At 39.7% G+C, this 24,852-nt stretch overlaps 1 protein-coding gene across 1 annotated transcript; it reads right to left on the minus strand.

The window, feature by feature from the left end:
- Positions 1 to 20,073: 20,073 nt before the first annotated feature.
- Positions 20,074 to 24,063, minus strand: LOC122395974 (uncharacterized protein K02A2.6-like). The gene has a single exon (XM_043394003.1). It carries the CDS (start codon positions 24,061 to 24,063, stop codon positions 20,074 to 20,076), a length of 3,990 nt encoding a protein of 1,329 aa, XP_043249938.1.
- Between the last annotated feature and the right edge of the window lie 789 nt (positions 24,064 to 24,852).

A 24,852-nucleotide genomic window follows, 5' to 3' on the forward strand; every position in this document is an offset into this window, starting at 1 on the left:
GCCAATACTAATAGAAAGACATCATGGCACTTCTTATGGTACGAAATGAAATTACAGGAACGTTTTGCTTTTAAACGGAATAAAAGTTGTACGGTTTAGAGTTGGGTATCAATTGACTAATTTCATTGGAGTAATCAATCGATTAACGGATGCAATTGTCACATATAACTTACGATTAAAAGAGCCGTTTCAGGATACGGAGAATCGCAGCTGATGCAGCTAGTTCAGCGACTTCGTGATCTCTGGACGATACCCTGAAAACTAAATGTGAAAAAATAATCGCGATACTAAAAACAATCGTGATCAAATATATATTATTTGCAACTTGCAACACGATTAGCATTCGTATTTCGCAACGCCACTGCAAATTGAGATTAATGTCTACACGAAATTTTACCTTGGAAAAACAAACGCGACAAAATTTTCAATGTTCGCAATTCTAAATGGAATTAAACAATTAATGTGTAGGAAAATATGTTTAAACTGATGAACGGGATACGGCGATGTAGGAGAATATAATAGAACTGATTTCACAAATAAAATGTAACTTCTGCGGTCTGTACACGTTCCTTTATTGTTCGAAGTAGAGACCTTGTCAACAGTTTGAGAGGTTACACATAACTGACTACCGGTCGCACACCGAAATTCGGGAGCCGTTACCAAATGTCCTCTCAGTGCGGAGAGAGTATACATCAGAGCGACACATCAAAACAAAGATTCAAAACCAACGGTTTAACGCTTACAGTCGGCCAGCGTGACAACTGACCGTCCTCGGTCAAGCACACAATCTGACGGTAGCTTAATCTAGATACACATATGCAAGGGAACACGTATGAACAATATATACATTTTAACTTGGGCGAATCCAAAATTTCATTTGATCTGGCCCAACGACACCGCGAAACGGTAGCTGCGTAAGCTGAAAGCCTTCGACGTCATTCACTAACAAGGGGAGACCACGTCCCATGGAACACCGATTTTTTTGAAATTTGGCACAGATGTTCTACTCGAAAAATAATTATACCCATGTTTTGCCAAAAGTGTAGATAAGCCCCCGTTTTCGAAAAATTTTGAGTTAAAAATCAAAGTTCTTCGATCGAGCTGAAATTTTATACAGACGCTCTACGTGCAATTTTAAGGATCCATGTTTTTTATTTTACAAAAATAACGATTTTTAAATAATCGATGTGTGCCATAATTATCATAAAGTTAGCACCATTTTCGAAGCAGCAGCGTAGCCTGGTGGATAGCGAAACGCATTTCGGATACGATGGATTAGGGTTCGAATCCCCGTGCTTGGTTTTTTTTTTTTTTTTATATATTATTATATATTTTATTTATGTAAACCCTGAAAGTGCACTATTTTAATATTTGAAACATTTATGATCAAAGAATATTTGTATATCGAAATTATTTTGAAGCTACCTGCGAGGAACCGTTAGAAGGTTGCGAGCTGGAGGGAATAAAGCAGGTAGGACGGGTCTCCTTCTCCCGAAAAACGAATAGCCATTGTTTAGAAGCGGGGTGGGGGCATTTTCTGTAGGATTTTACTGACCTACAGCAAGCGTGACTTCATTTCATTATTGAATTGACGAGTGTGCAGAAAGTGTTCAGTGTGAATTTTAATAGGAGTTTTAGGAGAATTCAAAGTTTCAAGTAGAAAATTTTAGTAAGTAAATTTGTTCTTTTATTATTAATGCAATATATTTACAATTATATTATAATATAAATGTAAAATTAAACAAAAAATATAATTATAGGAGTGAAATAATGGCAGAAGCATCGAGTTCTGTTGCTTATTCTGAAGAAAGTAGCGTTTTGGCATACGAATCGTGCAAGCCGACAAAGCAGGAATTAACAGACGCAGTTCAGTGTTTCGTGAATATTTTACGAGAACAAGAAATAATCAATGACAACTCAAGTGATGTCTTCACGCCTCGCGTAAAAATTATCGCCAACAAACTGTTTAATTATTTCTGCGAAATGGACGACACGTTTTGCTTCCTGGATAGCGATGAACTCCACGAAGAGTATGAAATGCCTGATGACACCGATTCGTCTACAGTGGTGGCAGAGGTTGAAACATGTTCTACCTCATCGTCGCCTTCAAGTAAGGGCAGTGCACCTTATGATGTGACAATGTCGCCACCCAAAAAGCATGGAAAAGGGTATAGCCGAATAAGGGTGTCAAATGTGCCCCCAAACCGAATGGAACGAGCCACGGGTCATTCGATAGCAAAAAAAAAATAATCCCTGTGTGCAAATTTTTAACTTGAAATCTCGACCGTGGGGGTAGTAATGGGGTGAAAACGAAAATCATGTTTTTGAATTATTTCTCTTGACCTATTGAGTAAAAAAATGTAAAAAAATTCAGAGACATTTCGGGTACCGGGGCACATACTTTGGGAGATTTTCAGATTTTTTGATTGAAGAACCAGGTAGTGAAAAATAAAAAACAGCAAAAAATGCCGAAAAATGCCGATTACGTATTGAAGGAGGCCCGGAATTACTTTTATACTTTTACAGTAAACAGGTATTACTATTACTCTCAATTTTTTTCAGATTTTTCATTTTGGTGCGCCGCAGTGAAAAAAAATAAAAACCGAATTTTTCCTCATTTTCTGCGTATTAGAGTAACTTACACGTTGAATTTTTATGCGTCCTTCAATATATAAGTGTTTTGTAGACTGTTTAATGTTTCTACACTAAGCAGAATTACATAACAATTGAAACAAATAAAATAAAGCCAACCGTTGAGCGCAATATATCCTAGAAAATCAACGATATTTTCAACGGCGTCGATGGCGCAGTTGTTAGAGTGTCCGACTGCTGAACCGCTGCAAGTATTTTTACCATAGGTTCGAGTCTCTCTTCTGGACTTAGGATTTTTTTTCCTTCATTATTTTTTTTTCCAAATTCTAACTATATAACAATGCTTTATATTTATTTATAAATGTTCTGAAAGCATTTTACAAATATTTTAACCTGAAATATGTATAAATATAGTTTTGGAGTGTTTTTTGCGTTTTTATTTTTTTTGTCAACCACGATTATTGTTTAACATCTCTTACACTGAAATTAATGTGAAATGTTAGTTTTCAAATCTCTTACCTTTGACTATTGTGAATGGATCGGCGCAGAAAATTGTATATTGGCTTACTATTACTTCTTCTCGCCCTTCGATCAAGCAGATCTTTCCTTCTTTTTCTCTTTCTTTGATAAATATAAATGTTTGCTACGGCTTCAGTATCTAACGTAGACATGTAAGGGCCATTCCACGCCAAATCTATTAACCCACTCTCTGCCAATGATACTTTTTTCTAATAAACCCATTTTTAAGTACCAGTTTGATCGTTTCATGCTTATTTTTGAATGAAGTATCATTTGGCAGAGAGTGGCAGAGAGTGGCAGAGAGTGGGTTAATAGATTTGGCGTGGAATGGCCCTTACATGTCTACGTTAGATACTGAAGCCGTAGCAAACATTTATATTTATCAAAGAAAGAGAAAAAGAAGGAAAGATCTGCTTGATCGAAGGGCGAGAAGAAGTAATAGTAAGCCAATATACAATTTTCTGCGCCGATCCATTCACAATAGTCAAAGGTAAGAGATTTGAAAACTAACATTTCACATTAATTTCAGTGTAAGAGATGTTAAACAATAATCGTGGTTGACAAAAAAAATAAAAACGCAAAAAACACTCCAAAACTATATTTATACATATTTCAGGTTAAAATATTTGTAAAATGCTTTCAGAACATTTATAGATAAATATAAAGCATTGTTATATAGTTAGAATTTGAAAAAAAAATCCTAAGTCCAGAAGAGAGACTCGAACCTATGGTAAAAATACTTGCAGCGGTTCAGCAGTCGGACACTCTAACAACTGCGCCATCGACGCCGTTGAAAATATCGTTGATTTTCTAGGATATATTGCGCTCAACGGTTGGCTTTATTTTATTTGTTTCAATTGTTATGTAATTCTGCTTAGTGTAGAAACATTAAACAGTCTACAAAACACTTATATATTGAAGGACGCATAAAAATTCAACGTGTAAGTTACTCTAATACGCAGAAAATGAGGAAAAATTCGGTTTTTATTTTTTTTCACTGCGGCGCACCAAAATGAAAAATCTGAAAAAAATTGAGAGTAATAGTAATAGTAATACCTGTTTACTGTAAAAGTATAAAAGTAGTTCCGGGCCTCCTTCAATACGTAATCGGCATTTTTCGGCATTTTTTGCTGTTTTTTATTTTTCACTACCTGGTTCTTCAATCAAAAAATCTGAAAATCTCCCAAAGTATGTGCCCCGGTACCCGAAATGTCTCTGAATTTTTTTACATTTTTTTACTCAATAGGTCAAGAGAAATAATTCAAAAACATGATTTTCGTTTTCACCCCATTACTACCCCCACGGTCGAGATTTCAAGTTAAAAATTTGCACACAGGGATTATTTTTTTTTTGCTATCGAATGACCCGTGGCTCGTTCCATTCGGTTTGGGGGCACATTTGACACCCTTATTCGGCTATACCCTTTCAAGCAGCAACGTTAGAGGAAAAGATTCGCACTGTTGCTCTAGCCGAAAAGCATCCCAAATGGAATTTAAAGTCTTTACAATCAAAGGGTGGGTTTCATTTAAAACGCAAAGATCAGGTAGCAATTTGGAAGGAGGAAATTTTATCTGGCGGTACAAAATATGATAAGTTTCGCCATATCGACAAGTGGACATATACCCGATTTACAGAAGCCAGACAGGCGTATGCTCCTGTGTCTACACGCACTTTGCAGGAATGGGCGACTGCAGCTGCGATGCCGTATATAAGTGATACATTTCGATTTTCTGCTTCGCGTAGCTGGCTGATTAATTTTAAATGCAAACATAATATCCGCCAAAGACAAGTCACAAGATATGTTTCTAGGCGGAAAATTACTACATTACAAGAAATAGAAGAATCGGCAAAACGTTTCCACCACCAGACTAAAAATATTATAACTGCAGGAACAATACCACCACATTTTATTATAAATACAGACCAGACAGGATGCGAGTATCGTACTAATATAAAGAGAAGCCTATCGCATAAAGGGGAGAAGGCAACACAAATTGCAATAGACAGTATATCCAAGATGACGCATTCATATACAGCTCAATACTCTGTCACTCTTGCAGGCAAGTTAATACCTAAAGTATTCATTTGCCTGCAAGAACCGAAAGGGTCTTTCGGTCCGCAGGTACTAAACACAGTGAAGAGTTTGATGAATCAGTACGAAAACGTATTTGTCACGTGCACAAAATCCGGGAAATTAACTACGCTTTGTTACAAGGAATTTTTAGAAAATGTTTTGAAACCATATGTCGAACAGAACGAAGTCTGTTTAATAGTTGATTCGTGGTCTGGTCAAACTGACAACAGTTTATACAATGATATATTTTACGACGACGAAAATAATACAATATGCACATTAAAAATTGTACCGCCTCAATGCACGTCGATATGCCAACTCTGCGACGTATATTTTTACCGCCAAGTTAAAATATTATTAAAACAGATGCAAAATCAAACTTTTATTTTACAAGAGAATCGTTCACTTCATTCTAGGGAAGACGCCATAAAAATGCATTCGCTTATTCATAACCAATTATCCGCGCCGATATTTGAAAAAATGGTAAAATATGCTTTTTACAGGTCCGGATTGACAGAGAGTCGTGAAATTTTCCTCAACGTTCATCAAGTATGCTTTCCGCCTAAGGACAATAATAAAAAATGTAATTGTGAAGAGCTGTCCTTTGTAACATGCGCATGGTGTGAGAAGCGACTATGTTTCCCCTGCTTTTATGATAATTACCACCCATCTGTTTGTAATGTGTATAAAAAATAAACAAATTGTTAAATTCTAAAATACTTCATATTTTCCTCTTTAACCTTCCCAAACATCCAAAATAAAATATATAAAAATAAATATAACAAAAATTAATTTCACGCATGAGGATTCGGTCTTGCTAATGAAAGTAGAATATGTAAAAAAAAAAAAAAACCAAGCACGGAGATTCCAACCCTAGCCATCATATCCGAAATACGTTTCGCTATCCACCAGGCTACGCTGCTGCTTCGAAAATGGTGCTAACTTTATGATAGTTATGGCACACATCGATTATTTAAAAATTGTTATTTTTGTAAAATAAAAAACATGGATCCTTAAAATTGCACGTAGAGCGTCTGTATAAAATTTCAGCTCGATCGAAGAACTTTGATTTTTAACTCAAAATTTTTCGAAAACGGGGGCTTATCTACACTTTTGGCAAAACATGGGTGTGGGTGAAGGAGAAAGACGTACACGTGTTTGTATGTATACTTTATTCGACCGAGTCGTTCGGGCGTTGGCGTCGGACTGCCCAAGTCGGGCCCCGTCGTGGGTCTCCTTGTACGCCGTTCGACCGTCCTAGGAATCACACTTGAGATTCCTTTCCTAGGACGGCCGTTGTCTAAGGGCGTCGCGTATCGCTGGCGACAGAGAGTCGGTTTACGGTTTACGTTTCTGCGCCAGTGTTTATATTATGTGGCGCCGTGCCTGTTGCCCCGGCCGCCACAATGGGTATAATTATTTTTCGAGTAGAACATCTGTGCCAAATTTAAAAAAAATCGGTGTTCCATGGGACGTGGTCTCCCTTGTAAGTACCGATAGTGTCCGAGCACTCCTTTGATCTCGTAGGGTCCTTTAAATTTAGGAATTAACTTCTTATTAACGTTGGGCGTCGTATCTATATTTCGCAACATCACATAATCACCTATTCTATAGCTAGTCGCCGGTTTGTGTCGCAAATTATATCGTTTCTCATTACACCGCTGGTTTTCGTCGATTCGCTCACTCGCTCGTTCGCGCGTCCTGTTTATGTTTCGCTCTCTCTCGTTTCGACTTTCTAATACTTCTCGCACCTTGTCACTCATTTCACCCACCTGGTTTACACCAAACAACAAAATACTGGGCGTTTCACCCGTGGCACGGCAAACGGTATTATTCAGCGCAAATTCTATCCGGTGTAACACTCGATCCCATTTATCGGAAGATTCCGATAATTTTGCCAACATCGGAGTTAACAAGCGGTTGAAACGTTCGACTTGACCGTTGGCACGGGGAGTGCCAACAGCAATGAGCACGTGGATAATTCATTCGGCATCAACGTAATCTTTGAATACTGTTGAGGTAAACGACGTTCCGCGGTCGGTGATTATCCGCTTTGGACGACTATATATTCGGAAATATTCTAGCATGTGACAGACAACTTCCTCCGACTTTGTGGATTTGCACGCAAACAAACGAATATGCTTAGTAAAACCATCTACGACCGACAATATATATTTGTTGTCATGGCTGCTTTTTTCGAGAGGACCGTAATGATCCAAGTGAATGGTATCGAATGGCAACACCCCTTTTGGGATGCTGTGCAAATATCCCTCTCGTTTCCCGCTCAACGGTGCATATTCGATGCACTTCAAACAATTACGAATGTACATTTTTATTTTTTCTCGCATCTTCGGGAACCAGTACACGCGTATCAGGTTCTCGAAGACTTTGTCAACTCCAACATGCCCTAAATCATCGTGACTGGCGCGAATCATGTTGCTTTCCATTTCGCGAGGCACATAAAACAGTAACTTTTCGTTCTTGACCTTTCTATAGACTAGGCCATCACGCAACTCAAAATCTTGTCTTCGCCATTTTCGAGTTTTTCTCGAATCACACAGATTTCGGGGTCCTGGTTTTGCTTGATCGCTAGAACTTGGTCAAAGGCATTGCCTTCCAACACCATTACACTATGGCATGGGCTCAACGCGTCGACGTGCCGCATACGACTTCCCGGGCAATGTTCGACTTCGAAATCGTACGACTGTAAGAACATTGCCCACCGTGATATTCGAGGATTCAGATTCTAGATTATAGATTCTAACTCGAAACTATGGTATTTTGACTCCATGGGGGTCGTCCGACGGCTGAAATACGCAACCGGTTGTAATCTATCGTTATCCTGCTTCTGCAGGAGAATAGCTCCAAATCCGTTCGCGCTTGCATCACAGTGAAACTCGGTGTGCAAACTCGGTGAATAAATTGCTAATATTGGTTGAGCAACAAGGCAATTCTTAAGCCAATCAAACGCTTCGTATTCGTCAGGTCCAAATTTATAATCATTAGACTTTATAACATCATATAGAGGCTTCGCAACGCGCGAGAAATTCGGAATGAATCGGCGGAAGAAACTCGCCAGACCAACGAATTGGTGCACTTGTCGTACGGTACGGGGTGTCGCATAATTAGCAATCGCGTCAACGTGCTCGTTACTCGGACGAATACCCTCGGCGCTTATTAAGTAGCCTAAATAACTAATTTCGGTGTATAAAAATGAGCATTTATCGAGCCGAAATGCTAATTGATGTTTTTGTGCCACGCGGAATACTTCGTATAAAATTTGAAGGTGTTGTCGTGTACGAATTTTCCACCGACGTTGTTCGGAAAGTTAAACCCGTACGTCGCACGCCGACTTAACTTTGTGCGAATATTTTATGTTTGAAAGTGGACTGTATTTAAACTTATGATGGATATGCAATGCGGTGACTCGAAAAAATGAATACTTGTCGGTTTGTTGATGCTCCGCAAAATTCTTGTTGAATCCCTTATTTCTGAGCGAGCGTCGCTCTTTATACAGTTCTTAATTGGGCGGTTACTAATATGCGAAAAACACTGATTGGTTACAAGATTTTGTAAGGCGTGAACGGCCAGCCCCTGCAAGAAGGGGTGGTGTGGGTGTCACCAAAATTGTCTGTTTTTGGCTGTGTCGGTGGTCGCGCGAAAGTGCTATTGTATCTTTGAAGGTTGACCGTGGCGTGCAATAAAACTAGACTCCTAATTGCTGGAAAAAACGTTTGTAACGAGCTTGACGCACAACTGCTAAACATCTGGTGCGCAGGTATGGAAAGAACAAATTTTGTTATATGACGGTATTTACAAGGCTCTTTCTGAGTTGGGCTCGTTTGTTGTTTGACGGTCATACGGAGGGCTCGCGACGCGACAGGTGTTCATCGAGATCTTCCGTGGCGATCAAAATATCGTCAAGATACAGCAGTATTTTATTTCGCTCGATTAACGGCCGAAAAACTTTATTAGTGAATCTTTGAAAGACGCGTGGTGCATTAGTCAGCCCGAACGGCATCCTTAAATACTCAAACTGTCCCAATGGTGTCACGAAGGACGTGTACTTAACGGATGATTCTGCCATGCGAACATGGTGAAAGCCGTTTTTCAAATCGAGTTTGGTAAAATAATGCTTATCTTTCAGCTGATCCAAATGATCTTCGATCAGAGGAGTAGGAAAATTATCGCGAATTGTAATTTTATTAATCTCCCGATAATCGATACACAATCTGATTTCGCCGTTTTTCTTACGCACCAAGACAATCGGACTAGCGTATTCCGAACTACTGACTCTAATCACACCCTCATTCTTCAATCCTTCCAGAATATCTTTCAATTTTTCTCGGTCCGAAAAGGACAAGCGTCTCGGACGAGAGGTAATGGGTTGATCATGCTTTAACCGAATATGTATCTCGAAATCAACCGACGCCTGATCTATATTCGCGTTCACCGCGTTCTTATAATTTCCTCGGATTTTTGCTGCAACCTTGGAACCGATAAGCGGATTGACGTCTAACCGCGGAAGTGCGTCATCGGGCCCAGCAACACAATCAATGTTCATAATTTCGTGAACCACATCCATGGTTTCGTCTACGCGAGTAACGCGTTTTAGTTCGATGGTTTTCCGATCCTAATCTCTAGCGACGGATCAGAGATAAAGTCTCTGCCTAATAACGCGTCGAAACTCATTGTATCGTTCGAAACAACTAAGAATGATAGGTTAACGTCGATCAAACCAACTGTCATATTTCCGCAAAACGAGCTTAACACGGTCAACTTCGAGCCATTAATTCCACAAAGATTATAATTATTAGGCGACACCGGTAGTTGAGAGCTACGCGGTACACAACGTTCTTTTATTAAACTTACCGGGGAACCGAAGTCGAGCAGAGTAAGAAGATTAAATGTTTTACGCACCCCATTACCATCAATCGCTACATACGTCAACTGGAGTTCGTACGGAGTAACAGTCGACTTGTAATGCACCAAATTCGTCGTGGTTGCTGGATATCACTTCTTCGGACAGTCCTTCACGCGATGCTCCGTGCTTCCGCATTCGAAACAGGATCCTCTTGCCTGCCTTGGCCGCGGACAATCCATCGTACGATGATCGAACTGGAAACAGTTAAAACAACGTAGTCGCTGACTCCCCGCTGGTGCTGGTGGTTGTGCACGCGACGGTTCGCGGTCTTTCCTCCCTGCATATGGCCTCTCGAACCGCTCCTTCTCCCTTTTCCTCGAAGGCAAGGTGATTCTTTGAAAAACTTTAAAAAATTGCGCTTTAGTGGCGATGTCTTGCAATCGCGCCTGGTCGCGGAGGTGCTCATCGGGAATGCCTTCGATTAAATAATCAATTATTTCAGCATCGTCAATCGGGACTCGATTTGCCAGAATAACTTTATCGTGAAAGTAGTCGGCAAACGCTTCGCCGCACTGCCACTCGCGCTGTTTAAATTCCCGACGCTTTGCCAACGTACTAACTCGATGGACAAACATGGAGGACATTTCCTCAAAAAGTTCAGCGATGGACATCTCCACATATTTCGGCCTGGAGTAAAACCACTTCAATGCTCTTCCTCTCAATTTGGTTCCTATCAGGAGTTTGGTTCTCTCGTTGTCTAACCGATACGTCCTCTGCAGCATCTCCACTTGGTTCCTCCACCTCGGAAAGGAATCTTCGGTTCCCGAAAATTCGCATAACAAATTGCTGATGGTGCTAATATCCCGGTCTGTGTTCGCCACCAGAGGCGGAGCATCAGCAGCTCCCTCCCTCCGCAAAACGCGAATCTCTCGTTCTAGCAACTCTCTTTCGCGTCTTAATAATTCAACTTCTCGACGATCAAAAGTAGGTTCGTTAGCTATTAAAAAATTTTCTCCTCCGCCCTGGTCATCCGGAGTATGAGCAGATGACCTCGTTCCGTCCGCATCATTGTACGGAGATGGCGGATTCGTCCAGATATCGGCATCGTACGCCATCAAACGGTTAATTAGTTCTGCCTTGGTCCCACTCGTACCCAAATTCAGATGTTTTAACATGCCTTTTAATTCCGATACCGTATATTCGGCAGGTTCCTTTGTCGTCATCTTGAAAGCCGTTAAAAATTTCGAACGCTCACCACAGGTTTAAATAATTCAAAATCCACAAAAATTCACAAAACCACAATGTACGCCAGACTGACTAATCACTTCAAGCAGCGCAGAAATAAGGTCAAAAACAATAAAATACCCATGGAACCGTTCAAATGCTTTAAACGCGACAACATAAAAGTACGTTGACACTTGGTCAGAATGAAACAAGCGCGACACGTGAATTAATCCCACTTCTGAGAAAACTGTAGGAAAATATGTTTAAACTGATGAACGGGATACGGCGATGTAGGAGAATATAATAGAACTGATTTCACAAATAAAATGTAACTTCTGCGGTCTGTACACGTTCCTTTATTGTTCGAAGTAGAGACCTTGTCAACAGTTTGAGAAGTTACACATAACTGACTACCGGTCGCTCACCGAAATTCGGGAGCCGTTACCAAATGTCCTCTCAGTGCGGAGAGAGAGGGGCCCTGTATACATCAGAGCGACACATCAAAACAAAGATTCAAAACCAACGGTTTAACTATTATCGTTCGTATTACGCAAACACTAATGCAAACCACGATTTTCCCATAAATACTGGACGTCCTGGTGCACAGAATATCTAAAAAAACTACTACTAATACAACTACAAGCGAGTATAGTGACAAAACAAGGAATGACTATCCATCCTCATCCGAAGATGAAGATGAAGAGTCATTTGTTGCAGCCCACTCTTCAGATAATTTGTCAGGGCCTCTTCGGCTCATTGAGCCTCTTCTTTCTTCGGCGGTCCTGCCAGAGACTGAAACTTAAACCTAGGTTCGAGATTCCGTGCAATACACAGTCCTCCAACAATTCTAGGAATCATTATCGGAACAGATGTGAAGAAACTCGAGCGGGACGAGCGTTTCGAGGGGGGCTACCCACGACCGCGAACGCGACGAGCGACTGTAAAGCCGTGCGATTTCAAGAATCGAAAGTGAAACCAAAACAAACGGTACAATCCGTTTGAATCGACAAACGTTTCGACTCTCGAAATCGAACTGCAGGTGTAGTTCTGCCACGCGAAAACGCGCCTACCCGGAAAAAAGTCTGCGGTAGACCTACCCCGACCCTACCTACATAGATCTAAACAAACACACCAGAAAGTAAGTAACCTACCTACCTAACCCTATACTTAAAAAACTGCAAAACTCATTCTCGCAAACAAGCACTCCACGGTCTCTCACACATCATGTTCGGGCGCAGCCTAAACTAGGGAGGACGCCTCGGGGTTCCTCCGACACCCGAACATTGCATACATCTTTCATACTCTAATGTACGTACCATTTCCTGAAATCGGCTCACAAAGGCTAGTTACTATTGCGTCTTTCAATTATATGTATACATGTACATAAACATTTATACATATAGAACATGTTGATGTAATATAGTCTTTCATAAAATATATAATAATCATTTTTGTTTTTGTTCATATTGTTATGTAAAAACCATATTTCATTAAGTATTTTGTATTATATTCTTCGCATATGCAAAAAATATGTACACGATAAGTCCAACAATTATTAGGTAAATAGTACATAAAAATTTGATGTTGTTATTACAATTCGTAGGAACGCCACGTTAAGAAATAGAACTTTGTTTTTAAATTATAATCAATTTTTAAACGACGCAATTCCACGTCCTAACCATACACACACACATGGAAAATACGTCGTGCACAGTACACTAACGCAATGTCAGCCGCTAAAGTATATTATTATAAATTTTTACAAACTAAATCATCATGCCCATTGCCTTCGCTCATGCAAGTAGTGCCTGGGCACGTGCGTGAGTTTAGGCAACAAACACGGATATACAGTGGATCAAACAAGTATTGGCACATTCAAATTTTTGTAAATATCTTTATTTGTTGAAATATTTTATTAACATCATGTATATCATTTTATGTCTTTTAACATACACTACTTCTATACTGAAGCATATTACTCAATATCAATAACAACGGAAATTATAAAGAAATAACGAAAATTGCATAGTCCAAAAAGTATTGGCACGCGTGGAAAACAAAAACTTAGTCTTTAACATTAATACAAACTAAATAGATTTTTAATATTTTGTATGCATTCCTTTCGCTTTAATAATACCCTCCACTTGAGTTGGCATCGATTCCACAAGTTTTCGGATAGTCGTAGGTGGAATATTTGCCCATTCTTCTAATGACGGCTTTTTAAAATCATTCTTATTTGAAATGTTTCTTTTACGAATTTTTAAATCTAAAATGTGCCATAAATTTTTAATAGGATTTACATCCGGCGATTGAGGAGGTGTTTGAAATTGTTTTGACACATTGTACAGGAGCCATTCCCTCGTTTTTCTTGCCGTGTGCTTCGGATCATTATCCTGTTGGAATACAAATGTTCTTTCGATGCCGAATTTTGCAGCACTTGGTAATAAATTATCTCGCAATATGTCGATATACTTTAAGGCATTCATATTTCCTTCGATAAAAGCTAAATTTCCCACTCCATTGTATGACATGCAATCCCAAACCATTACATGTCCGCCACCGTGCTTAACCGTTGGTTGAATATTTCGCGACTCCGGTTCACTGTTGGGTCTTCTCCATACATATTTCTTTCCATCAGATCCGAATATGTTGAACTTACTTTCATCAGAAAATATTATATTTTTCCAAAATTCAGTATCCTTGTTTATGTGCACTTTTGCAAATCCAAGCTGTCTCTGTCTATTGACTTCGTTTATGAACGGCTCCTTTCTCGCGGTTCTACCGTAAATGTGAGCCGAATGGAAAACGTTTCGGATTGTTTGTGAACTAACTGTCTTTCCCCACTGTGTTGCGACATTAACAGATAAACTGAGAGCACTCACAAATGGGTTCCTTCTGACTTCTTTAACAATGTCGCGTCGCTCTATCACTGTTCAAACTTTCGGTCGGCCTGATCGCGGTCTGTTTTCTGTCGTGGTAAACTCCTCATACTTTTTAACAGCATTTCTAACCGTAGAGAAACTAATTTTTAAGATTTCTCCGATTTTGCGATAACTTTCGCCCCGTTTACGGAGAAAAATAATTTCGCTTCGTACTGCAATCGACAGCTCTTTCGTTTTTCCAATCATCCTTCCTGTATGAGACGAATACTAAAACTAAATACTTCTATCGAACAGAGAGATCAATGTCATACACATATTTGTTTACATTTGCGTCCTAGAAATCGTGCAAGAAGTGTCCTAAAGGAAGAAACTATAGAGCTACAATTGCAGACATGACTGTGCCAATACTTTCTTGACTATAAATTTTTCGCTATTTCTTTATAATTTCCGTTGTTATTGATATTGAGTAATGTGCTTCGGTATACAAGTAGTGTACGTTAAAAGATATAAAATGATATACATGGTGTTAATAAAATACTTCAACAAATAAAGATATTTACAAAAATTTGAGTGTGCCAATACTTGTTTGATCCACTGTATTAACCTGAAAATCCTGAACTACAAAAAGTGGTTAATAAATAACAGAGTACAACGAAACGGTATATCAAGAGCAAAATGCATTAATACTGAAAAATTTTATTTTTAACAAAAATTATTATAATTGTATTAAATTATTCAAAAGTGTTGGTTTTTCTCTTCTAAAAGAGAAAGTTTTCTTTATGTAACAAAAACTGTGGTCCGTTAGTAACGTCATATATACTTTATTATATCAATAAACCATTCAATACACGTGATACACCTCATTTATCTCGCACGCTCGGAAAAACGTCCCGCGACCACGCGGCCAGCGTCACTCTCCGGGGTTCCCCTACGAACGCCACGGCCTCCGCCGTACAACGCCATCGTGCGGCCACATGCACGCCACAAAAACCATCGACGCGTATGTTGCGTTTAGAGATACGAGTCAAGAGGTTGCAGCTGTGTCCCTTCCTTGACTTGTTTAGACAAAGTATAGGACCGATTGGGTCTGAGGGTACGGGACGAATTCTTCGTCACTGACCTTTCTCATTCTGTATGTTTCTTTCAATGCGTAAAGACGTGCCTTCCAAGTGTTTCAAATGAAGCTAGTAAAAGTTATATCGTTTAAATTTTTTTATTTATTCCACCACCTATTTCCAATAGGTTATGGGCCCAGTTTAGTTTTTGTGCTATCTGCGAGTAGTGTGGAATAAAATAAAAGAACTAAAAAAAAGCAAAACTATAATTGCTGTGTACATATACATATATAAATATTAGTGTGTGTATCTTAGCATAATAATCCGTAGTGTAATAATTAGTGTAATTTAGTGTATAGCTCTTATAAATATTAAAGAAACAATGGAAGATGTAAATATGAAAAGGAACATTAAACCATTTGATGGTGAAAAATATAGTGTCTGGAAATTTAGAATTCGTGCATTGTTAACAGAACTGAATGTGATTTATGTTATCGACAACGAAGTTCCGGATATGTTAAGTGCTGAGTGGATAAGAGCAGATAGGACTGCAAAGAACATAATTATTGAATATTTATCGGACTCTTTTTTAAGTTTTGCGGAAACAAACAGTAGTGCGCGACAAGTGTTTAAAAATTTGGACTCTATTTATGAGCGAAAAAGCCTTGCTACTCAATTAGCATTAAAAAAAAGATTATTAACATTAAAATTGCAACAAGCTACACCACTAGTCAAACATTTTACAGTGTTTGATGATATTATATCGGAGCTTGCAGCTGCGGGTGCGAGACTTGAAGAGACAGACAAGGTGTGTTTAGATTCACAATATGAATTGCCACCTTATAAAGCCATTTGACTAGTGCCCTTAAGGCAATAGGGCCCTAAAAGCCATTAGCAGCGTTTGCTAATGGGACGAGGTACCGCACGGCCTGACACCACCGTTGGGTCAGGGTTTTTCCGCCAAGTACCTGTGACATGTAGACCACCGTCTTGGATGCGAAGGTAGAGAAGTAGCAGCGCACCAATCAGGAAGGAGAAATTTTCTGATTGGCTAGAGGCTGATTTTCAAGGTAACATTTAAGGCCCCACACTTGTAATTTTTGACACACACGTTTTTTGAACATAGGCAGCACACCACGTGCAACGCATAAGCAACATCAGCAGCACTCTACGTGCATTATAAATTGTAAATAAAGACAATCCTTAACTAAATAAGGTTTTTCAATCAACCTTTGGCAGCACACAACGTGCACTGCTGGTCCTTCGAGCAAGTCGGCACATTACGTGCAAACCTTCCAAAGCTTGAAGATCTTACGATCGCCACAAGCCCCTACAAGGTGTCTCATTTATTATTAACTTTACCTACCTCCTATGACGGCGTGATAACCGCCATTGAAACTCTATCGGAGGATAGTTTAACGCTGGCGTTCGTTAAGACTCGACTTCTTGACCATGAAGTCAAATTAAATGACGAATCGCGTGATACAAGTCTAAAGGTACTTCAAGCGAATAAAGTTTTGAAGAAAGTAAACTTCGGCAGTACGAAAGTATTTAAGAGAAATAAAGGACAACTAAAAGGACGACAATTTCAATCGGTGAAATCGAATATGATAAAATGTCATCATTGTGGCAGAAAAGGTCACATGAAGAAGGATTGTTTTTATTATAAGAGAACAGTACAGCATCGGCATCAAGCTGAACAAAATAAAACTGTACAGACGGTGCAAATGAAAAGCACACCGTCTACATCGAAGGGCAATACCTCCAGCTTTGCATTTATGGCTGGAGATGGCTTTCATCAAGGAGATGACGAGAAAAAAATAATGTTCCTGCTCGATTCGGGTGCATCGGATCACCTAATCAATAGACAGGATTTGGCATTGAATTTCGGAGTTTTGGAAGAGCCAATAAAAATTTCCGTGGCAAAGAACGGGACCTTCATCACAGCGACGAAAAGGGGCTCGCTGCAGATAACAACGAATATGGGCATCCCAGGTACAATAGAAGAGGTCTACTACTGCCCAGATGTGCCGTACAATTTATTGTCGGTACGTCGTATTCAAGAGGCCGGCATGTCCGTAATTTTTGACGAAGAAGGCGTAAAAATTGTCAAAAGTGGTTGTTGGGAATTCCAACACTTAGTAGCGGACCCCTTATTTAGTTAACATTAGTTAAATTACTTGATTAGCAATTTGGCAAGTACCTTAGGGTACAAAGCAAATTGCCGTACTATTAAGCCGTTAAGCACCGTACTTTGGGACCATACCTGCCCCTTGGGACCGCGGACATCCACCCCTGTACCACCCTTAGTGGGCGGGATTTCGAATATCTGAGGACTGGCCCACGAGGGATGGACAGGGGTTTGATTGGATACACAATGTCTCCACCTATTTGGGAATCCGTATATATTCGCGGGGCATAGGACTCTTCAATTAGAACATTTCAGAACAGTTAGAATACCTCAAGAACCGTTGCAAATTAGAATCGAACTAAGGATTAAAATTGAACCAAGAACATTGAAAAACTGTTAACACATATGTACATATTGTAAATAAATTCAAGTATTGGTAAATAGTATTGAACTTTCTATTTACTAAATAAAACGGCTCCACGAACCTTGTGGGAGCCTACAGTGGTAAGGTCATCATATCAGCTAAGCCACTGAACAATTTAACTGGTATAGAATTTACGGTTTGTTCAAATATTGTAAATTCAACGATACTTTTAAATGAAACCAGTACTTATGAATTATGGCATCAACGATTATTATTCCCATATCGGGAAAAATAAATTCTTAGAGTTAAAGAATAAAGAAATGTTTTTAGACATGGGCCAATTAGAAAAAGTTAAAGTCCATGATAGATTATGCGAAGCTTGTATAAACGGAAAACAAGCACGATTACCGTTCAGAAATGCAAAAGACAAAAGTTATGTAAAACGACCATTGTTTATAGTACATTCAAATGTCTGTGGTCCAATCACTCCTTCGACAATTAATGACAAAAAATTATTTTGTTCTTTTTGTAGACGAATTCACTCACTATTGTGTTACGTACCTGATCACACATAAATCAGATGTATTTTCAGTCTTTCGAGACTATGTAGCAAAGAGTGAAGCTCATTTTAATTTAAAAATTGCAAATTTGTATTGTGATAACGGGAGAGAGTATTTGTCAAACGAGATGAAGGGATATTTTGTTGAAAAGGGTATTAGTTACCACTTAACGGTTCCTCGAACTCCACAGTTAAATAGTGTGTCGGAACGTATGGTAAGGACAATAACAGAAAGGGCTCGTGCAATGGTTGCCGGGGCAAATTTAGAAAAGGTTTTTTGGGGTGAAACCGTCCTTACTGCTACGTTTCTGATCAATTTAACCCCAACTAAGGCTCTAAAAAAGTCAAAAACACCATATGAATTGTGGCATAATAAAAAGCCTCAATTAAAGTATTTAAAAATTTTCGGTTCGACGGTTTATATACATAATAAAACAAGACAAACAAAATTCGAAGAAAAGTCTTGGAAAGGTATTCTAGTCGGATATGAATCGAATGGGTATAAAGTGTGGAACGTGGAAAGTAATAAATTTGCCATAGTTAGGGATGTGATTGTAGATGAGACAAATTTCTTGGAATCCAGGCCTGTAATGGTACAGCCCGAAGGGGTTAATCCAGAAAGCTCCCATCATAATAAAACCGATTTGGTATCCAGGACTGTAAAGGTACAGTCTGAAACTGATTCACCTGGCATGCAGTCAAAATCAGTGATGTCTCATAAATCTGATAGTAATAAATCAGATATAGTAGAATCCGAAACAATAAAGGCAAATAAAGATATCGAATTAAGTCATAAACTTAATAAATCTGTAATTGAAACAGATATCTCAGGCCCTTCATCTAGTAATAAAAGACAATTATCACCCGAGGTAAGAAGGAGTGATAGGATTAAACATCGTCCACCTATTTCGTATAATGAGATTGATGAGCAAAATGATTGTATGTGTGCTCAATCTCTTGTTTGTAAGATACCTACATCGTATCAGGAAATTAAAAATAGGCACGATAGAATTCGGTGGGAACAGGCAATTAAAGACGAAATTAATTCTCTTATAGTTAATGAAACATGGAATCTAGTGCCAAGACCCGAAAACAAGAATATTGTAGACTGTAAATGGGTATTTACAATTAAAAATGATGAATTTGGAAACCCATTAAAATATAAAGCTCGCCTTGTTGCGAGAGGTTTCAGTCAACAATATTTAATTGATTATGATGAAACATTTGCACCAGTTGCAAGAATAGCAAGTTTCAGATTTTTAATGGCATTTTCTAATCAATATAATTTGTTAGTTCATCATATGGGCGTGAAAACTGCTTTTCTGAACGGTATATTAAAAGAGGAAATTTATATGAAAGTTCCTGAAGGAATTGATAATAAAGAAAACCAAGTTTGTAAATTAAATAAAGCCATTTACGGGTTAAAACAAGCAGCAAGATGCTGGTTTGAAGTTGTTGTATATTGGGGTAAGTGCGGGTGGATGCAAGGTTGCCGGTCACGGTCAGCGTCGGATGCGCGGAGTCAAATTCTATATCTTTATTCTCGTGCTCTCGTACATGTGCTCACTCGCTAATCTCCGCCGGTTTACAACGACCTCTCGGCCCTCGTGCGCAAACAAAAACAAACGAACAACTTCTCGCTCCTAGTGTCGCGTGCGGCAAACGCCTTCTAGATTCGCGCGCCATATTCGAAATACAACATTCTCTCCCTTCTCGGGGGGAAAAAAAATGAATTCTTGGGAGAGTACTGAGTTGTATGGGAGGAACAAAACTAAAAAAAAATAATATATATGTATCGCGTATTGTTATCTACTCCCATGGAATCGGCATTCCGCATCGTGTTGGAAGTTTTCGATTTCGTGATGATCTACGCGGTGTAATCCCTACGTTTGATTCCGCTGAGGCTTCACGCTGTTCCCCATTTATTCTACTGTCGGTTTCGTCGGCGGCTACGGCAGGTACGTTTACAATTATATCGTTTGGCTGCCCGTAATCTAATATGTCGCTTGCTTTATTTCCCTGTATTGGCACGTTCCCTACTTTTTGAATTTGATTGATGTGGCGTTTCCACTCTTTACCGTTATCTAAACGGATTACATAATGTACATATCCGAGTCTTTGCTTTACACGACCCAGAGCCCATTTCTCTTTCCCGTAATAATTTCGACATTCTACTCTATCGCCCAGTTGCAATTCTCGTACAATTCCACGTTTCTTATCAAGGCCCTTCTCGTGTACCGTGTTCTCCCTTGGTAGTAGTAAGTCGAGACGCGTGCGCAATCTGCGGTTGAACATCCTTTCAGCCGGCGACTCGCCTGTCGACTGGTGGGGCGTATTCCTATAACGCAGTAAAATTTGATGCACTGCTACCTGTAATTCTTTCTTAGTTACTAATGTGCCTTGCAATTTTTTATTTAACATCAGTTTAAAGGTCTGCACCCATCTTTCTGCCAGCCCGTTTGTCGCCGGATGAAAGGGTGCTGTAGTTTTGTGTACAATACCATTGAATTTTAGGAATTCTTTGAATTCGTGTGATGTGAAATGTCTGCCGTTGTCCGACACAATCATTTCGGGTATACCAAAGGTTGCAAAAACTTGTCTACATTTTTCAATTGTCGTACTACTTGTTATGTCATTTGTAATGAACAGTTCTGGCCATTTTGAAAACGCGTCCACCAGTACGAAGAAATAATGACCCTTAAAAGGTCCTGCGTAGTCTATGTGCACTCTTTGAAATACTCTTTCTGTCTGCGGCCACGTTTGTACCTGTATTTTCGGTGGGTTGTTTCTTACTAAGTTACAGTTTCCGCAATCTTTGGCTAACCTCTCGAGGTCACTGTCGATCCCCGGCCACCAACAGTACCTTCTCGCCAGGGACTTCATTTTCACAATACCCAAATGCCCTTCGTGCAGTTCATCCAAAATTTTGTTACGTAATTTCCGCGGTATCAGCACTTTACTGTCGCGCATCAGTATGCCTTGTTGGCAACTGAATTCTGTGAGCGGGACATTAAATCTTTCGTTTGGCTTCAAGTGTCTACCCGATTGTAACGCTTGTACCAGTTGTTGTAATTTAGCATCCTTCGCAGTTCCCGTCGCTAATTCTTTAAAGGTAATGGGCAGGGAGTCTATTAATTTAATCTCATAATCGTCCACTATGTCGAAATCATTATTGTCTTCGGAATGGACCGGTAGCCGCGACAGTGCATCTGCATTGCTGTGTATCGTATTTTTATATTTTATGTCGTAGTTGAAAGCTTGCAGGAAGATCTTGTAATGCTGCATCCGCATTGCACTTTGTATTGGCAGTGCTTTACTCGGACTGAAAATTTGCGTAAGTGGTTTGTGGTCCGTGTATAACGTAAAACGGTTGCCGTATAGAAATTGATAAAATTTCTTTAGCGCGTAAATTATTGCATATGCTTCTTTATCGATTTGCGCGTAATTCCTTTGCGTTCGGGACAGTGACTGCGAAGCATACTGAATGGCGCGCTCTGATCCGTCCGGATATTTTTGGGAAAGTACGGCCCCCACGCCGTACTTGCTTGCATCGCATGCAACAATCAATGGCAGTTTAGGGTCGTAATGAGCTAGCACTTCGTTACTTGTAAACGCCCTTTTCGCGGCCGCAAACGCTGCTTCGCACGACCGCGTCCACTTAAATGGTACAGGTTTGCCGCCTACCTTTTCTAATAACGTATGTAGTGGAGTGAGTATCGTGCTTAAATTCCGGATGAACCGACCATAATAATTGACTAAGCCTAAAAACGCACGCAACTCTGAAATATTTCTAGGCCGTGGCATTTGCTCGATCGCCTCCATTTTCTTTCTTTCCTTATGTATCCCGTTTCTATCAATGTAATGGCCGCAGTAATGTATGCCATCTACGAGAAATTCGCTTTTCTCCATGTTCATTCGGATATTGTATTCTGCTAACCGAGTAAGAACCGCGTTAAGCCGTTCCAGATGCGTTTGGTCGTCGGGACCCGTAATCTTTATATCGTCCAGGAAAACCGAAATTCCGGGGATACCTTGTAATACCTTCTCAATTTCTCTCTGCCAAATCGCGGGTGCTGATGCAATTCCGTAGAGTAGCCGTGTACATTTAAATAGTCCGCGATGCGTATTGAGCGTCAGGATTTCTCTATCCTCTGGATGAACTTCCATTTGAAGGTACGCTTGCTTCAAATCGATTTTCGAAAATTTCTGCCCCCCTGCTAACGTACTAAACAATTCGTCGATTGTTGGTAAGGGGTATTCGTCTACTACTAACTGCTGATTGACGGTCACACTAAAATCGCCACACAACCTCACGGAATTATCCTTTTTTAATACGGGCACGATAGGCGTTGCCCATGAAGATGTATTAGTTTCCTGTAGGATACCTTCTCCTACTAATCTCTTAATCTCCTGTTCTACCAAAGGCATTATCTTGAACGGAACCTTTCTCGCTTTCAAAAAAATCGATTTTGCTGTTTCTTTTAATGTGAGTCGCGCCTGTATTTTCTTTATTTTGGAACATGACGGGTCTAACTTACTTTGGTACCTTTGTAGAATTGACTGTAATTCGGGCTCTCTATTCGCGCTTAAAACCCAGACTGTATCATTTAATTGTACGGTTAATTGTCGAATCCACTCTCGTCCCATTAGTGGTTCCCTATTCATACTTGTAACATACATGTGTAATAATTTGCTCATCCCCTTATATTGAACCCGTACCTTTACGTAGCCTATTACCGGAACTGTGGTTTTACAGAATGTAAACAATTGTAGCTCTGACTTTTCAATTTGTGCATCTGGAAACTGTTGCTTAACGAAGTTCTTACCTACAATCGTTACTGCCGCTCCGCTGTCTATTTCAAAACGTACCTCCGTGCCTTCCACGAGAACCCGCGCAAAATACCTCTCCCGGTGCCGGATATGCTCCGTGTTGACCAACAGAACATCGCTCAACCGATTCGCCGACGCCCTATTCTTTTTCATGCACACTTTAGCTAAATGTCCCTTGACGCCACAGTTTGAACATACAATTTCTCTATTCAAAGAACATTTTGACGCTAAATGTTTACCGCCGTATCTGAAACATGAGACGTTGTTATTCACGCGATAATGTGTACTACTATTACTATTATTATTATATGTATTTTGTGGTGATCGCTTTGTTTTCGCAAATGAACTCGGGTTCTTATGCTGGGTTTGCCTGCCCTTTTTGGTGCTTGGAGGTTCCCTATGACCCATGTACTCCACGGTCGCCGATCCTGCTGCTTGAATCTGATTGACATCCTTTTCCGTCAATTCCATCGAGAGGGCGATCTCCACTGCCTTGTCAAATGACAATTCCTTGGTTTCCAATAGCCTTGCTTGTGTACGTCTGCTCACCAGTCCAAAAACGAATTGATTTCTCAACGCGGTCTTCAGGTAGCTTCCGAAATTGCAATTAATGCTTAATTTGTGTAAAGCCGCCACGAATTGATGTATGCTTTCCCCTTCGGTCTGTTTCCGTTGATGAAAACGGTAATTCTCCGCAATTTCCAATGGCGTCGGCGCATAAAATTCCTCCAAATGAGACGTAATTGTAGCGTACGTCTGCGTATACGGCTCGAGTGGCGCTAATTTATCGCAAATAATATCGAAAGATTTCGATCCAATAAAGTGTAGTAAGTAAGCAACTTTTTGCGCATCCGGTATTTTAAAAACTGTAACAGCCCCTTCGAATCTTTTAAGCCAACGTTTCCAATTCGTGGTCGTGGAATCGAAGGTTTCAATTGCGAAATTGCTATGTACGACCGTTTCGGCCATCGTAATGTAGGCACTATCGTTCTCGATTTGTAACGAGATAGTATGAAAATGTACTCGCGTGCCCGTACGGTTAGTCGTTCGCCACGTGTTTTCGTAACCTCAATATTCTTTTTCTTTTTCCACTTTGCCTTTCAGTATTCCGCCAAATCCCATCCTCGTCGCCAGTTTGTTGTATATTGGGGTAAGTGCGAGTGGATGCAAGGTTGCCGGTCACGGTCAGCGTCGGATGCGCGGAGTCAAATTCTATATCTTTATTCTCGTGCTCTCGTACATGTGCTCACTCGCTAATCTCCGCCGGTTTACAACGACCTCTCGGCCCTCGTGCGCAAACAAAAACAAACGAACAACTTCTCGCTCCTAGTGTCGCGTGCGGCAAACGCGTTCTAGATTCGCGCGCCATATTCGAAATACAACAGAAGTATTTGAACAAACTCTTAAAAGTAAAGGTTTTCAAAATTCATCTGTTGTATTTATATTTTAGATAAAGGAAATATATTGAAAAATATATATGTGGTACTTTATGTAGATGATCTGGTAATCGCTACTGCTAATATTGAAGAAATGAATAACTTCAAAAATTATTTAATGAATAGATTTAGCATGGTAGATCTAAAAGATATTAAACTTTTCTTGGGGATAAAAATCGAGAGAAGTGTAGATAAAATATCAATGGATCAAAGTGCATATATCCGAACAGTTTTAAATAAATTCAAAATGTCTGAATGTAAACCTGTAAGTACACCTCTGGAAAATAAACTAGATTATGTAGCTTTGAATTCCGATAAGAAA

The sequence above is a fragment of the Colletes gigas genome, unplaced genomic scaffold, assembly GCF_013123115.1.
Source record: "Colletes gigas isolate AHSC1104 unplaced genomic scaffold, ASM1312311v1 Colletes_gigas_Sc00001, whole genome shotgun sequence".
Lineage (NCBI taxonomy): Eukaryota > Metazoa > Arthropoda > Insecta > Hymenoptera > Colletidae > Colletes > Colletes gigas.